The sequence below is a fragment of the Rhinopithecus bieti genome, unplaced genomic scaffold (assembly GCF_001698545.2).
Source record: "Rhinopithecus bieti isolate Rb0 unplaced genomic scaffold, ASM169854v2 scaffold_905, whole genome shotgun sequence".
NCBI lineage: Eukaryota > Metazoa > Chordata > Mammalia > Primates > Cercopithecidae > Rhinopithecus > Rhinopithecus bieti.
The window spans coordinates 835,034-853,268 of NW_016803348.1; the positions used below are offsets into that span (position 1 = coordinate 835,034).

At 36.8% G+C, this 18,235-nt stretch overlaps 1 protein-coding gene across 1 annotated transcript in view; it reads right to left on the minus strand.

Annotated features, from left to right (window-relative positions):
- The window catches only part of SLC4A4 (solute carrier family 4 member 4), a 350,025-nt gene that overhangs the window by 169,641 nt on the left and 162,149 nt on the right, over positions 1-18,235 (minus strand). The window contains exon 7 of the mRNA XM_017879095.1: positions 7,708-7,784. Coding sequence (XP_017734584.1) covers positions 7,708-7,784 — 77 coding nt within the window. The remainder of the gene's footprint in view (positions 1-7,707; positions 7,785-18,235) is intronic.

Below are 18,235 nucleotides of genomic sequence, written 5' to 3' on the forward strand. Positions count from 1 at the left end.
ATCAATAAAATATAATTCATATATACTATATAGCCTTTAAGAAGAATAAGGTAGGTGTCCACTGTATTGTTAAGTTAAAAAAATCAAATTTTAGAACAATACAATCACATTTTTATTATTTATATATAAATATATAAGTATTCATGTATCAGAAAAGTTCATTAGACTCAACATCAAGCTACATCAAGAGCTGCTAATGGCAGTTATTTTTAAAGATTTGAATTTAAGAATTTTCACTTTTTATTTATTCATTTTTGGCTTTGTTTAAATTTTTACAGCATTGTTGTATATTTTGAATCAGAAAATTCTAAAGTTTTTAAAAACATTGTGGATAATAACATGTTACTACAGTAAATAAAGAATGATTCCATGGGCGGGGCATAGTGGCTCATGCTTATAATCCCAGCACTTTGGGAGGTCAAGGCAGGCAGATCACTTGAGCCCAGGAATTCAAGACCAGCCTGGGTAATGTGGCAAAACTGCATTATCTCAAAAAAAAAAAAAAAATTGGCTGGGCATGGTGGTGTACACCTGTAGTCCCCACTATTCAGGAGGCTGAGGTAAGAGGATAGCTTAAGCCCAAAATGTGGAGGCTGCAGTGAGCCAAGATTGTGTCATTGTACTCCAGCCTGGGTAACAGAGTGAGACTCTGTCTCAAAAAGAAAAAAAAAGAAAGAATGATTCCCTATATATATTTACAATTGCTATAAAGTTTTAAAAACTGTACTCAGATGAACTAAGAGTGTTCATCACAAGGTATTGCTGTTTTCTGGTTTTGTAACAATTTGCCACTTCCAAGAAGAAAAATGTTCATTTCTTTTATGAAGTCTCTGTCAGATGTAAGTAAGTAACTTGTGATGTGAGAGTACACGTCCATCAAAGATTATTGTTGACAGCATGCTACTGTTCTCTGAAATATATTCTAGGTATATTCCTGGTACTGGCATACTGGCAGAATGCTACATATTGAAAAGAGAAAAAAGTGACATCAAATGTAAAACATGCCAGTTTATTAAGATATGTAATAGCTACAATTCCTTTGGTTAAATGTTGAATACAGGGATACAGTGCTACCAGAGTTCAATCCTTACATAGGAACAGGCAAGAATGTGGCACAGAATCCCTTTTTGGCTGTTCTGTCCTGTTCCTACACATCCTGATGCTCCTTTCTGAACCATAAAGACTAAGAAGGTTTCCTGTTACCATTCCTCAGAGAGGACTCCAGTGAAGGTTTCATGAATCATGTGTCATTAGCCATTTGGCATGCCTGATGTTAGCCAACAGTAATATCAGGAGGACCACAGGTGCAAATATAATTACTCAGAAATTCAATCTCACTATTCTTGGTGGCTTACACCCACTTCTAGTGCATTAAATATTTCAATAATTAATATTTACTAATTAATAATGTAATATAATTAACAGTACATGGATGATCTTTTAACTGGGAAACTCTTTTTCTTTCTTACAATATTTCTACGGCACAGAAGAATTTCCTTTGCTGATAGTAATAAGGTCTTAATGGCTATAGCTAACACATTAAGAAATGGGCTCTTAAGGGTCTGTGAGCTCTCATTTTAATGCACTGGGGTACTCATACAATACTTAATATAGGAATAACACCAGATGATCCAAAACATTCACAAATTTCTCCATCCTATCACATTGTATCTCTAGTGAGCTTTTTAAAATGTAAATCAGAACATACAACACTCTAGGTAAAAATCCTAAGAGAGTGTCTCACTGCACTTAGAATAAAATAAAAAGGGCCTCCGGCATATTTTCCCGACTTCTCTACCACTGCACACCTGCTACATTTGCTCCAGTCACTTATGATACTTTTTTTCCTGTTTCTTGAATACACCATCTTCATTTCTGCCTTAGCTTTCTACTCTTGCTTTTTGCTCAGCCTAGAAACCTCTCTCTCCAGATCCTCTCTTTACTGGCTAACCCTCTTCCCTAAAATAGTTTTCCTGTACCTCTCCACTTTACCCTGCTTTATTTTCAAGATAGCACTTATGATTATGTGAAATTATCCTACGTATTTATTGTTTTTCTTGTTTACTGTCTCTCTCTTCCCAAAAGCATGTAAGTTCCATGAGTCAAAAGATGTATCTGTTTCATTCACTTCTGGAACCCACAACTAAGAACATTTTCTAGCACAGAATATACATTTTGAATGAATGAATGAATGAATGAATGAATGAACGAATGAATGAATTCAAATCACAGCTGCATGCAGTGACGGGGTGTTTTAGGAGTTCAAATTCATTGTAGCTGCAGTTAATTAAAACCATAGCTCTAAATTTCACAAAAGGCTCCTTTTTTCCTAAAATAATACACAAGATAGAGTTCAGTTTACTTCATATAGGATCATCTGCTTCATTTTAAAGCAGATACAAAACCCATTCTAAAATGAGTGCTAATTTTCTATTCCAGACAAATAGCTTTTAAGAATGTACAACATTAATAAATGCGGAGATGCAACTGTCCCAATTTTAAAATACGTTCTATAAATCGGTACTAATATCAATGCTTCTCAAACCCTACTAATCCCTGTCAACTGTTTAAGCTTTAAGAATATGGGAGAAGCATAGAATGGGAAAAGGAAGCTATCTTAAGCCAAAGTTCTCGTAGAGAGGGAAAAGATAATGACAAACATGTTTTGTTAATTAGCTAAGCACAAGTTGTTCCCCTGTGAAAGGGGCCCAAAGATACCATTGCATGGCTATACAAGTTCCCCTCAGGGACACTTGGCTGAAGGAAAGCTGTAGGTGCTGAGCCAGAGAGATGCTCACCAAAGTCACCAAAACTGTAGTGACTAAGGACCTCTAAGGACCCTAACTACCTTCTCACAACACGCTTTTGTTCTTAGGTTTTCACAGATGTGATTCCATCTGGAGCTCCTCTGACACAGTAATGTCTCACTGCTCCCTGAAAACATGCTAAAGACAATTATTATAACCTCAGAAGACATGAACCTTTCTTAGACACTGTACCTCCTCTGAAGGGTGAAGTAAGACCACCCATATTCAGTGTGAACTGTAGGTTTTTTTGACTGAGCCATGGAAAGAAAAAGGAGGTGCTTTTGTACTTTTCCTTCACTGTGAGCATGAAATAACTATTAATGCTAAGAGAAGCTGTATGTGAGTCCTGGGATGGAACTCTATGTTCAAAATCATGAAAAGAAGTCATCTCAGTGGACTGGGTTGACTCACTCCTATATCATGTATGTATAAGAAAAGGATTGGGAGTTATTCCCCCAATAATCGCAGGATGTTTCCTTCTAGATCTCATTTTAAGATAGTTATGGCTTAGCAACTTTAAACTTATACATGGTTTAATGGTTTCATCCTCATACTTTCTGACAAAATACTTAAATTCAGGTCTATTTCTTTAAAAGACCAAGACTTCAAACGTAGGAATCAAGGCAGCAAAATATATTTAAACATAATAGGCAATAGACAGTGCTAAAAATGATTCTAATACGTTTTAGAAATTAACCTTACGCAAAACTCCACCACGAGACCTATGGAATAGATCTCAGATTAGCCAGCTAAATAATGAATATCACAGAAATAATAACAACCAGATAAGCAGTTATAAGGTTATGTGGACCTCAAGTGTCCCCCTGAGAATCTGCAGGCTATTTCTACATCTACTGCATCCACTGCAATCAACAGACTACAATTTCACTTGAGGTTGGACATGTAATTGTGAGATGTTATTGCATTATTAATAAACCTGGAAAAAGTCAACTTTTTTAAAGCCATTGCACCACTAAGCACAGTATTTCTACAAGAGTTAAAGCTAAGGGGTAAAATGAAGAAAAAAGCTCTTTCTTATTCTCGTAGCTGAAGCCATATTCACATGAAAACTGTCACTAAAGCCACTGCATTTGATAAGTACCCACCTCACATGTAAATTTTAAAAGAACAGAAAATAAGAAGAAACAGAAAATAAATCAAAGGTAATCAAGAAATACAATTAGATAATGTAAAAAAATACTCCATAGCAACAAAATAGAAGAGATTATTTATGTAGATTTACAACTAGATGAACTCCAGATGTATTTTTTAAATCTATTTCTCCACAGGTGTTTTTCTGCTTAATAAATATAACATCCAAGTTAGAATATGTCTGAAGCACTGAATCACCTAAATTCTGGCTATGCTCTTCTTCTGCTGTTAACTATTTTAAGCCATTTTTCAATAAAGCAGCCGCTACTGAAATCGTAAGCACATAGGCTTGGCAAAGCCAGAAAGAAAAAGTGCAGCCCACAGATTTGTTTCTTCTGTTTTCCCAAAACAGAATCTCATAAAAAAATATGCCCTCAAATTCTGTCACTATGTAGCTGTCAGAAAGAGCAATTCTGTTCCTCTTCATAACTCTGAACATTAAACCCATTCTTTGTGCTACTAAGAAGTTAGACAGCTCCAGGAAGTTGCAAGGCACCATCACAACTGTTCAGATTGTATCCAGGCAGAATAATCAGTCAATCAGAAATTTCAGTCCTGGTCAGATGGAAGTTTTTGGGGCCAACTTGGACAAGTACATAAGACAAGTTTGAGTTTACCGCCAAGATCACTTCCAGGACACTGGCTAATTAATTATAAAAGCTTTCTCAAAACAAATATAAGCCTGGAAACCTTTTTTTTTCCTGTCCAAACAGAGAAAAAATAGGTAAAATAAATAAATAAATAAAAGCCAGGGTTTATCACAGCTTCATCTTACTTGCAAATCCATTTTCCTTTTTCTTGCCCTAAAATGATCCAGGAGTTTTTGTGTTTGAAGTTACCAAAATAGTAGGTATAGAAACTGAAAACATTAGTTTGATTTCTGTACCTGTACCTTTGGTTGTAAAAGAGATTATGAATTAGTTACAAAAGCCTCTCTTCAAACTCTGGTAGGAAGAGAGAATGGAGTTTCTTCCTGAAGAACTCATTGGATTAACTATAAATCCTGTAATAGACACAAATTAGATTAATAGTTGCTCTTATAATTATATATTCATCAACCTTCCTGTGCTGGCTTTGAAAACAAAAGGAGCATTCCTGAATTAAATTTTCCTCGCTTCATCTTAACATGAACCTTGATCACTATGAGATGCTAGTGAAAGGCACTGAAGATTTTGGTTTTAAAGACTCCATTCCCATGGGCTTTATAACAAAATCAATACCCACAGAAAATGTTCCACATATTTCTTCTACTACTGGAATCAAAATTTTATGTAATATGCATCTTAAGCCATCAGATTTTTTCTGCATATGCCCAGATATTAAAAGACCCAATAAGTTAGTAAATGTATTTGTCAGCATTTACCAGCTGCCTCTTGTCAAATTCCTGGCAAGAGGAGAGCTGCCCTTAATAAAAGAAGGCTTCCTCAAGAACTCAACAAGATATTCCTAAGCCTAATTAGTATACTGCCTTATCCAGTACTAAGACTCATGGCAAACCTTACAAACAATCAGCATGGCTTGGTAAACAATGAATGGAGACAAAATGTGCGAAATAGACTGAAGAAAACTTCTAGTGGCCTGAGTTCTCCCTTTTCCATTACAGATATGTACCTACCAATGTACCCATATTTAAATGCTCTTCTTCCTGATCATTTCAAGAGGTAGACAGATGAAAGGAAGGTGACAATCCACATTAGCATCTGAAGGAGCAGCTCAAGGAGTCAAGAATTTATCTCGATGTAAAGTGGGAGGTAAGTAAAGAAATTAGTCCTGACCTAAACAGAGTCCCTCTTCTGGGGAACACAAATGAATGAATGAAGATAAGATGGATAACTTCAGATTTCAGAGCATCACAAAGGTCATCAAGAAGTCCTGAACTTAAAATGATAGAAAGCCATTGTCCATTTTAATGTAGAATAGAAAATGAGGGCGACTACGTAAAAGTATATTGAATTGAGAGAAAATGGGGACAGGGGATCAATTCCAACAGCTTTTCTAGCAATTCAGATCTGAGATGATGAAGACCCTACTAGGGAGGAAGGGAGGAAGGGAGGGAGGGAGGGAGGGAGAGAGAGATGGAGAAGGCAAGGGGAGGGGAGGGGAGAGGAGGGGAGAGGAGGGGAGAATGGAATGGAATGTACACCCTTCCTGTACTTTCTAAAATTCACCAAGGCCTAAAAACCTCTATGACTACTACAAGTGCTGCCAGTTAAAGAGGAACACCATCATGAATATGGCTTTTTGGAAAAAATCAGCAAAGTGTGAAAAGAGGAATCTTCAAACTCACCCACTTAAAAGGCAGAAAGAGAGAACAAGTCATCCCTCGGTATCTGTTGGGGATTGATTCCATGACCTCCATCAGATAACAAAATTGGACAATGCTTAAGTCCCTGATATAAAATGGCACACTATTTGCATATAACCTAAACACATCCTCATATACAGTTTAAGTTGCTCTAGATTACTTACAATACCTAGTATAAATGCTATGTAAACAGTTGCTATGATGTATTACTTAGAGAATAATGACAAGAAAAAAAGTCTGTATGTGTTCAGCACAGACACAATTTTCATTCTGTCCATGGTTGCTTAAATCCATGGATATGGAACCATGGATATCGAGGGCTAACTGTACAATTAGCATATCAAGCATGAAGCCAACTAGAACCATACTCTTCTACTATATCAAAAGACAAATGGCAAGTTAAAAGAGCAAGAATCAGATATTTGATTTTCTGAGGTGAGTTATATATTATAGTTTCCTCTTAGCAAAGAACAAAACTAGTGTCCATCATCACACAACTAGCCAGTTTTGGAATAAGTAGTAAGACCAGATTTTCTTGCCTCATGTTCCTTCTTCTTTCCAATATATGCTACTTCCCCTTCAACCCTGGGGAAACAGTCTTAAGATTTCTATGATTTTTTAAATATGCTGCTTTCATTTCTTCAAAACTTTGAAATTTTTTAATTTAGGAGGCATCATTTTTCCACATGCTATATTCTTAAAATACAATTTTCTTGCACAGATATTTACTCAGATGAAAGAAAAAATGGCCCAGTTTACATCATATTCTCTTCAAAAGAAAGCAAACAGATACTCAAAACCTGATTGCTCTTCATTCAACTATATGTTTTAACAGACAAACAAATATATACGGTGCGATCTCAGCGCACTGCAACCTCTGCCTCCCAGATTCAAGCGATTCTCATGCTTCAGCCTCTGGAGTATCTAGGATTACAGGCCTGTGCTACCATGCCTGGCTAATTTTTGTGGTTTTAGTAGAGACAGGGTTTTGTCATATTGGCCAGACTGGTCTCCAACTCCTGGCCTCAAGTGATCTCCCCACCTCAGCCTCCCAAAGTGCTGGGATTATAGGCGTGAGCCACTGTTCCTGGCCAGTATTTCTTTATAATTTACCAAAATACTTTTTCATAAGTTATCTCACTTAATCCCTAGAATAAACAGAAGTCAGAGGTTATTACCATTTTAAAGCTGAGACAACTATTTCTCTAAGATTTTAATTGCCCAAGTGAATAAATCTGCAACAGCTGAAGTAGACTGAAATTTTTCCCTTGTGATTCCAGCTCCCTTCACACACTGCTTCTCCTTCTCCCAAGGAAAGTGAAAACTGTTGTCTGCACATAAAGGTCCATTTTAAGTGAAGCAACCATCACCTCTAATCCTTTCTCAGCATCTTTTAGATATACGTTCTCTTACCTTTCAAAGAAGCAAGAATTTTTTGCTTACCTGGTCCTTCTCTGGTTTATCAGAAATATCATTCAGACTGGAGGAAGTCAGATTCCTATGGGTCATGGCTGGGCTACCTGGAAAAACACAAATAAACTCTAATTAAAGACTTCTTTTCAAGAACATAAAGATTGTGATGGTATACTTAATAAACACTAGTAGATGATGATGGAAATGGTGATGATACTTTTAACCACTCTAGGATTCTTTTGAAGAGTTTTCCAGAGTCTAGGTTGGAGTACAAACATAGTTAAATGCAAAGTATATAAAATCCCAAATACCGTAGTTAAGACTTATTGCCTGGTTCAATTTCAAGGTAAGCTAAACTTTGAAAGAAACTTCTAAGACAATAAGCATAAAAATAAATTTGTTCCTGGTTTCGTTCACTCTTTGTCATTGCCCTTTACATACATGCGAATCTATCTGGTTTCCTTTCCTTTTCCTGTAGCCTGCAGACAGCAGCTGCTTCCTCATCTTCAGCAGAGCTGACCCTGGATGCCAGGCCAGACCTCCTCTCCCCGAGGCCTAGGCAGCCCTTCCTAGAATGCCACTCACTCCGATCAACCTGAAAAGTCTTGGTCGAAGTGTTCCCTTCTCTGGCTAACACTTGGATCAAGAATATTTCTCCTTAGTGGGCATCTGATTTAGAATCCTCACTCTTTGCCTCAATGTAGTGTTATCACAGGATCCCTTACTTCTCTGCATTTCCATTTGCCAGAATAAAATAAGCATATCCTCTTTTCCCCCTTAACATGTTAAATCTCTTCCCCAAGTGAAAGGATAGATGTCATCGGAATACTACATGGGAACCAATCTCCCTGACCATATAGTAGCTGCCAATATGGTTCACTGGTGATCCATCCAATGATTTCAAACACTATCATACATGAATAGAGAGGAAGGACATGTAGAAGAGCCACAGACTGTTTTCAAGTAGACCATGTTAATCAACAGATTATTGAACTTTCATTCTGCAGTTGGACTTGAAATTTCTAGACTTGCTAAGCAAAAAAACTAACTTTTCAAAGCCAAGACATTTGACCCAACTGCTGCAGGGTGCTGAGTAATGCATTCATCCTTAACCCTCAATGATCTGACTCAGGCTGGTCTTTACAGCAAGAGGACAAGGGTTGAAAAGAAGCAACAAAGTTCTAACATAGCTTCACATTTGCTTCCAAATAATTCTTTAGATTACACACTTTAATTCCTTCAGATAAAGACTTCAACATATAATTTCACAAAAGACTAAACCCTACCCCTAATAAGTTAATGCCTACATAACAGCAGCTCTTTAAATATAATTCCTTTTAACTACCAGATCAGAAAAATTGTAATTTCCTTGAACTGGCAAGACAGGATATTTTCCACTCTGTTGCATTTCATCGAGTAAGCATGGCCTAGATCTCTTAAATCTTTTACCTGGTTGGGTGTTTTATTCTAGGAAAATTTAAGCACAGGGCATTATTCAAAGGAAAATAAGATTTGAAAATGTGCTTTATGTGCAAAATTAAAAGAACCCCTTTGCAGGGCACATTTTCTTCTTTGAGCCACATATTAGATTTCTAGTGTCCACTCAAAACAAAAAACACTAGGTACAATCTTGAATGCCCCCAAATAATGCTGAGATTGAAACTAATAGAAAATGATGAGTACAGACAATTTTGCACTTTATATTTAAAAACAAAACCAGCTATTTGGACTAACTGGATAAAAGTTCTGCCTGAATAAGTGAAGAAATATGAATTATACAATCCTAAAGCAATGAAGCCTTAGCAATCCTAATCAAAAGTTAAAAATGGCTTACATAAATAAATAGGTAAGACAATTTTCTACTCATCAAATCATTTATATGTAAGTGGCAGTACTGAAATAAATTTGAGTCAGTTTTCCATTAAGTAATTTAAATTTCCTAGCCAATAGCCTAAAGTCATTGATTTGCTATAGGCACTCTTTATAAATACTGTAAAGGCACATTTCAGCCCAAGCACTGTCCTAACTGCTGCAAAATCTGAATAGGTAGAAGCCAAATTAATGAGGTTTTCATTATAATGGTAATCTTGATTGATGTGACAGCTTTTCCAAGAAACCTTATATACTGTCTCATCATTCTTTGCATTTCTGAAAGACAGTGATAGTATGGCTATCTATATTTATACTATATGAGGAGCAAGAGAAAGGTGCAGGTCCAAGAAAAATGCAGGAATCAGATGAGGAAGAGAAGACTAGTATTAAGAAATAATCAAATCTGTTTGCTCTCCTAACTTTCTCTGATTCTCACTGATAAAAGCAATTAATATTAACAGCTTCACTAACGTTTAACACTGCAAGAGTCTGCTAGTCAACATTTCTAGTAACTAAGCAAGATGATCAGCATTCTTCAATCTTTTTCCATCCCCCTCCCTACCAAACTCCCCATCCTGACTTCCTAAGACCTTGAAGCAGAGACAAATCCTTCCCAATGCTCTAAATCAGTGGTTTCTATAGTGAGGTCTCCACACCAGCAATATCCACATCACCTGTACACTTGTTAGAAAGGCAGATTATTGACACCCACGCAAGACCAATTCTTTATTTTATTTTCCCATAAGTTACGGGGTATAGGCAGTATTTGGCTATGTAAGTTCTGTAGTGGTGATTTGTGAGATTTTGGTGTAGTCATCACCCAAGCAATATATACTGCACCATATTTGTTTTCTTTAATCCCTCACCTCCTCCTACACTTCCCCTCAAGTTCCCAAAGTCCACTGTACCATTCTTATGCCTTTGCGTCCTCATAGCTTAGCTCCCACATACCAGTGAGAACATAAGACATTTGGTTTTCCATTTCTGAGTTACTTCACTTAGAATAACGGTCTCCAATCTCATCCAGGTCGCTGCAAATGCCATTAATTCATTCTTTTTAAGGCTGAGTAGTATTCCATCCTATAAATATACCACAGTTTCTTTACCCACTCATCAATTGGTGGGCATTCGAGTTGGTTCCTCGATTCTGCAATTGTGAACTGTGCTGCTATAATAGTTCTACTTTTAGTTCTTTAGGGAATTTCTACACTGTTTTCCATAGCAGCTGCACTAGTTTACATTCCCCTCAGCAGTGTAGAAGTGTTCCCTGACCACCGCATCCACACCAACATTTACTGTTTTTTGATTTTTTGATTACGGCCATTCTTGCAGGAGTAAGGTGGTTTTGCACTGTGGCTTTGATTTGCATTTCCCTGATCATTACTGATGTTGGGCATTTTTTTCATGTTTGTTGGGCTATTTGTATATCTTCTTTTGAGAACCGTCTATTCATGTCCTTAGCTCACTTTTTGATGGGATTTTTTTTTTCTTACTTATTTGTTTGAGTTTGTTGTAGATTCTGGTTATTAGTCCTCTGTCAGATATACAGAATGTGAAGAGTTTCTCCCACTCTGTGGGTTGTCTGTTTACTTTGCTGACTGTTTCTTTCGCTGTGCAAAAGCTCTTTAATTAAGTCCCAACTATTTATCTTTGTTTCTATTGTATTTGCTTTTGGATTCTTGGTCATGAAATCCTTGTTTAAGCTAATGTTTATAAGGGTTTTTCCAATGTTATCTTCTAGAATTTTTATAGTTTCAGGTCTTAGATTTAAGTCCTTAATCCATCTTGAGTTGATTTTTGTATAAGTTGAGAGATGAGAATCCAGTTTCATTCTCCTACATGCGAGTAGCCGATTATCCCAGCACCATTTGTTAAAAAGGGTGTCCTTTCCCCAATTTATGTTTTTGTTTGCTTTGTTGGAGATCAGTTGGCTGTAAGTATTTGGGTTTATTTCTGGGTTCTCTATTCTGTTCCATGGGTCTATGTGCCTCTTTTTATAATAGCACCATGCTGTTTTGGTGACTATGACCTTTTAATATAGTTTGAAACCAGGTAGTGTGATGTCTCCAGATGTGTTCTTTTTGCTCAGCCTTGCTTTGGCTATGCAGACCCTTTTTTGATCCCATATAAATTTTGAAATTGTTTTTTCTAATTCTGTGAAGAATGGTGGTGGCATTTTGATAGAATTTGTGTTAAATTTGTAGATTTATTTTGACAGTACTGTCATTTTCACAATATTGATTCTACCCATCTATGAGCATGGGATGTGTTTCCATTTGTTTGTGTCATCAATTATTTCTTTCAGCAGTGTTTTACAGTTTTCCTCGTTGATGTCTTTTGCCTCCTTCATTAAGTATATTCCTAAGTATTTTTTTTTTTTGCAGCTACTGTAAAAGAGGATGCATTCTTGATTTGATTCTCCGTTGAGTTGCTGTTGGTGTACAGAAGAGCTAACGATTTATGTACATTAATCTTGTATCCAGAAAATTTGCTGAAAACTTTTGTTAGTTCTTAGAGCTTTCTGGAGGAGTTAGGGTTTTCAATGTAAACAGTCATATCATCAGCAAACAGTGACAGTTTGACTTCCTTTTTACTGATTTGGATGCCATTTGTTTGTTTCTCTTGTCTGATTACTCTGGCTAGAGACTCCCTGTGTTACGTCGAAAAGGGGTGGTGAAAGCGGGCATCCTTGTCTTGTTCCAGGTTTCAGAGGGAATGCTTCCAACTTTTCCCCATTCAGTATTATGTTGGCTGTGGGTTTGTTATAGATGGCTCTTATTACACTGGAGTATGTCCCTTGTATGCCGATTTTGCTGAGAGTTTTAATCAGAAAGGGATGCTGGATTTTGTTGGATGGGTTTTCTGCATTTATTGAGATGATCGTGTGACTTTTTTTGTTTTTAATTCTGTTTATATGCTGTATCACATTTATTGACTTGCATATGTTAAACCATCCCTGCATCCCTGGTATGAAACCCACTTGATCATGGTGGATTATCTTTTTGATATGTTATTGGATTCGGTTAGTTAGTATTTTGTTAAGGATTTTGGCATCTATGTTCATCAAAGATATCGGTCTGTAGTTTTGTTTTTTGATTATATCCTTTCCTGCTTTGGGTATTAGGGTGATGCTGGCTTCATAGAATGAAATACCTTCTTTCTCTATCTTGTGGAATAGTGTCAAAAGATTTAGTACCAATTCTTCTTTGAATATGCCTGAAAAATTCTATCAACACTCTGGGTATGAGCAGGGAGGGTGGACACCAATGTGCATTTTAACAAGCCCTCCAGGGGACTCTGAATCATGCTGAAGATTGAGAACCACCGCTCTAAATAAACCAGTTATCTTAACAGTATCTATACGAGTCGGAATCTAAGTTGAAAGAAGTATAAATGTTGGAGGGGTATCGCCAGAGAGGTAAGTCTAATAACCTTGCCCTCCTCCAAGCTACTGCTCTAAACTATCATATCTCAAGCAAATCATTAACTTATCATCCTTGCCACATAAACACACAAAGAGGTTATCTGGCTTTTCCTCTGAATCCTCGCCTATACAACCAAATAAATAATTTTGTTTTGGAAACTCACTGTTTAATCAGCCTTTTCCAGAAACCTATCACCCAAATCCAAGAAAAAAAAGATGAGGGCCAAAAGAGATTATCAACCAGATTATACATGGGAATCAGAAATTTGTGTGTGGCTTTTTTGCTAACCTGGGAAGGTGTTAAAAAACAGGTCCCTAACAATGTTCTTGTGAATATTTTACATCTGACATTTCAGAAGACATATTGTCAGAATAAATCAGTGTTTTCTACTTAGATTTTGGCCTATAATGTAAACACATTATACTGCAATCCTGAGCAAGTAAGGATGCTAGGGAAAAACGTCACCTTGCACCAAAAAGGTGAAATACAAGTGTACCCTAAAGTATGTTGCTTCTTGGGCAAGTGGTGATTCATTCACTCAAAGCTACAACCAGCAGGCCCTTTCTACCTAAAATCCAGGCGTAAAACGTCTTATGCTTGTTTTGGTCCAAAGAAACTTTGTGTTTTTTAAGATTCCTTAAAACAAAAGAAAGAAAGAAAGAAAGAAAAGCAGAAGAACCAGTTTCAAGTGCATAATCATAATTAATTTCCATATCACTATTTTCTGGCCATAAGAAAAAGAAAGCTTTGCAGAATCGCATTTTCAAGCAGTTTCACACAATCAGAAACAATTTCATTTTCAAAGTACCCACTTGGCAGGTACATACTGTTGCTATAAAAATTAATTACATTCTGTATTGAGTTTGAAAATCATTGTTATTCTTTAGCACACATGTAGCAATTCATAAAGTCCTTTGCAATTATAACTATTTGTTACAATAAAAAGGGGTGAGGAGAATCTATGGCACAGAAAGAAGATATTTGAATGCGTACATATTAATGTAATACAATGACACATAAACATCCTCCTCACCTCATACCTCCATAATGAGCCAATAGAGAACCCAGGGACAAGCTAAAACAAAGACCTCATGCCCTATAAAATAAATCGAATCTTTTTTATTCTTAATATTAAATAACATTTGTAGCACAAAAAAAAACAACTAAGATAACTTACACGTAATACACATACAAGTGGATCTGTATGTTCTTGTCAGAATATTTGGAGGTATGGGTCTGATTTTCACTGCTTGGGACCATAAAACTAACAATAAATGTCATTTCAGAATAATGTATGTGTTCTACACCCACACTGACTCATTGATGTTCTTTCTTCTCCCTTTGCTGGCATAACAAACCTACTAGAAAATGTCTATATTCAAGAGTAATTGTCAATTAATCTTTTTGAGTACTAGGTACCTGAACTCACATTATCTTACTTAAGCCTCATATCAACACTGTGAGGTTAGTTTGATAATAAACAAATGAACTTCAAGGAGGTTAAGTTCATAGTCACATAGCAAGCAGTAAAACTATAATGAAAACATGGCTCTCATAATGCCAATCCCACTGCCTCTGAGAAGGAAACATCTCTCTGTGTTATTTGCATAAACACATAAACTTCATCATGGCTAATAAAGAGAAAATGTAATGTACAACCACAGAGAATATATTCTATTTTCACGCCAATTATGTGCAGAATAACATCACTAGAGAGGTTTAAGGCAGTTATGTTCCTGGTTTCCAACTTAGCAGTTCCAAAAATGGAGATGGTATTACTCTACTTTCTCATTTTCATAAAGAAAAGAAGGGAGGAAATATTGAACTCAGCCACCCTGTTTGCCATTCTAATTAAATACTTGTCGCAAACCACAGCTCTGTGACAAAGGATGCTAAAGGCAACAGGAATATAATGGTAAAAGAATTACACCACATGCTTCTGAATGTCTTCATTCATAGCCATAGCCAAGTGTTTGTAAAATTCCACAATATATGTACAGCCTATTCTCCATTATTTCTATGTTAGTTTTCCATATTTCAGGTTACTTCAGTTCTAATTTCTTCCCATTTCACTCACTAAAAACAGGAATAAAATGGGACAAAGAGAACAAATCACTTAGGATACTTACAATGAGTTTGACTGACAAAGTCTAGAAGGAAGGCTAAAAGAGAGTTTGGAATTCTGTGAGACCAGTTTCCTAGTTTTAGATGGCAACAGGTTATTAAGAGCTTTCACCCACAAAAAAATAATAATAATAAAACAAAATAAGCATGTCATTATGGTCCCCAACTCACTTTGATCCCCATACCCTAAATAATATACAAAAATAGTTTAAATATTAGACTAAGGAAAGTTATTACAAACATATCATTAGTCAGAAGGTGCCCTTTGGAGGAACTTCATAACTAAGAAAAAAATCAGTTTCGGCATTTTTGCTTGTTTCCTTTTTAATTGTTTTGTTTTGTTTAAAATATTTTAACATTTGTTTTATTTTATATAACATAAACTCCAAGAGCCTACAGCCAAGGCCCTTGGTTTGTCTTGTTCGTAGTTGTAGCCTCAGACCTTGGCATTAGTGGCACTTAATACTTTGTGAATGAATAATAGTAATGGGGTATCATTTTACCTCCGTTTGGAGTTACTACTATAAACACTACTGTGCAAAGTCCATTTCCTATGGAGGGAGATGCTGTGTGCACACTCCAAGAGCCTTCAGACTTGGACAGCCTTAGAGTAAATAAGTAAGAAGTTTGTAGCTGGCCCAGAACTAACAGAACTGAAAGACTCTGCCAAACTGGCCCAAAGCCTGTCGTTGAGCAGAGGGAAAAGAAGAAGCAATAAAGAGGAAAAAGAGAAATTATCTGTGACGAAGGAATGAGAATATGAGGATGGAGGAGAAATAAGGCTGAGCGTCAGGATCTCAGCTAAAGGAAAGGAGAGCCTGGGGTAGAGAAAAGCTGGGAGAAACTAAAATAACTCAAAGCATTCAAAGCATATGATTGTCTTGGAAAGTGGAGCAAATGTGGAGAAAAGAAGACATCAAAAGACCCAGATAACTGTCAAAGTATGTGAGTAAAGTTGAAGCCAAAAGCTGATGTCATTCCTAACGTATGGGGCAAAGATAATAGAGAGGATGTCCTTATATGGAGAGCTGGAAGTGTGTAGAGGTCGAGTCACAGATACCTGCATCAGTGAGGCTTCATAAATACCATCCTCTTATTTTAAAAGCCATTTTCTGGCCTTCGGGACCTTTGTTATCTATAATCCCCTTGATAATCTATTTAACCTCAACTTCTTTGACGCTGTTCGTTCCTGTTTTCTAATTTTCTGGCTACTCTGTGTAGCCAGAGTCAGTGTTAGGTCTAATACATCTCAATATCAAATACAAAAGTTTCATCTCTTCTGATTCTTTCTAATTTCAACCAGCAAAAGCAAAATGCTCTAATTCATTGAGAGTCTTATTCTAATAATATTGCACTGGATATATCATCTTTATTGTGATCTAAAATAGGTAGCTTAGGCCAGGCATGGTGGCTCATGCCTGTAATCCCAGCATTTTGGGAGGCCAAAGCAGGAGAATCACTTGAATCTAGGAGTTCAAGACCACCCTGAGCAACACAGTGAGAGCCTATCTCTATAAAAATGTTTTAAAAGTTAGCTGAGTATGGTGGTGCACACCTGTAGTCCCAGCTACTAGAGAGGCAGTGGGGCAGGGAGAAGACTGCTTGAGCCCAGGAGTTAAAGGTTGCAGTTGGCTATGGTCACATCACTGCACTCCAGCCTGAGCAACAGAGCAAGACCCCAACATGAATGAATTAATGAATTAATGAATAAAATATAATAGGTAGCTTAATTTCTTAAAAAATATTTCACTCTCTTTCTCACACACACATACATTAATAGGCATACAAAATTTCTACTCATCTGAGAAAGCATTCAAAAGACATATAAAGACTGCAAAATTTACTAAATAAAAAAGTCCCTATAATATACTTCAAGGAGTCTGTGGTCCCTGTGATTACAGTACTTGTGATTGTAGTTCTCCTCCTCTGTCTCATATTCACACACACATACATGAACACACATATATACATAGACACACACCCACGCACGCACACACACAACATAAAATTATGAAGAAAATACTATTCCCTCCCCAAAATGTGATGAAAACATATAAAATAATTTGTGACCTTTTTATCTCACAAAAGCAGTAAGAGAAAAGAATAGTACTTTCAGCAAGCCTATTCTAGCTAGTTAAAGGCTAAGAAGGAAAACCTATCAATGGTGGAATATAACAGAAGTAAATGAGCATCTCGCTGTCTTCATTCCAAACAGCCACTGACCCAGAGTGATTTTCACCAAATGCCCCTAAGCCAAGGTAAAGAGGATCTTCAGTAGGTTCCTGCAGCCACATCATTCCAAGGACACATACAGTGTCTGATTTAGATAAGTTTGGTCTACTCTCATATATATATGGACATCAGCTCCAAGACATAGTAAAATTTCACTGATTCAGATGAGTGGAAGAATTCTCCGATTTGATGAGGCATCCAAATTAAAAACACTTTAGGCTGGGCGCAGTGGCTCACGCCTGTAATCCCAGCACTTTGGGAGGCCAAGGCATTCAGATCACCTGAGTTCAGGAGTTTGAGCCCAGCCTGACCAACATGGAGAAACTCCATCTCTACTAAAAATACAAAATTAGCTGGGCATGGTAGCGCATGCCTATAATCCCAGCTACTTGGGAGGCTGAGGCAGGAGAATCGCTTGAACCCAGGAGACAGAGGTTGCGGTGAGCCAAGATCACACCATTGCACTCCAGCCTGGGCAACAAGAGCAAAACTCTGTCTCAAAAAAAAAATAAAAAATACTTTACGTAGGCTACCAATTCAAAATGGTAAACTTAGTATGTGACACAGTAACTGGGTTTATCTCCTCAACCTTCCTAGATACCTTTAAAATGATAGATTCATAAAAAGTACTTCTTTACAAAAGTATAAAGCCACAGCAATGAAAAGAACAGACAGAAGACCAACATAGATGAGACTCTGAAAACTTTCTGGAAGAAGAAGAGCAGATAGAATAGTAGAACATGACACCATTTATGCTATTTGGAAATGTCAGTGTAAAACTCCATGCAGAAGGACATGGAGTTAAAAAAGAGAATACCTTCCCTGCAAAACTCTGAAGAAACTCACACTGGAATCTGCCAAGTACAGTGGAGGCAGGAGTAAGGGACAGGCTAAAAAGGATTCAA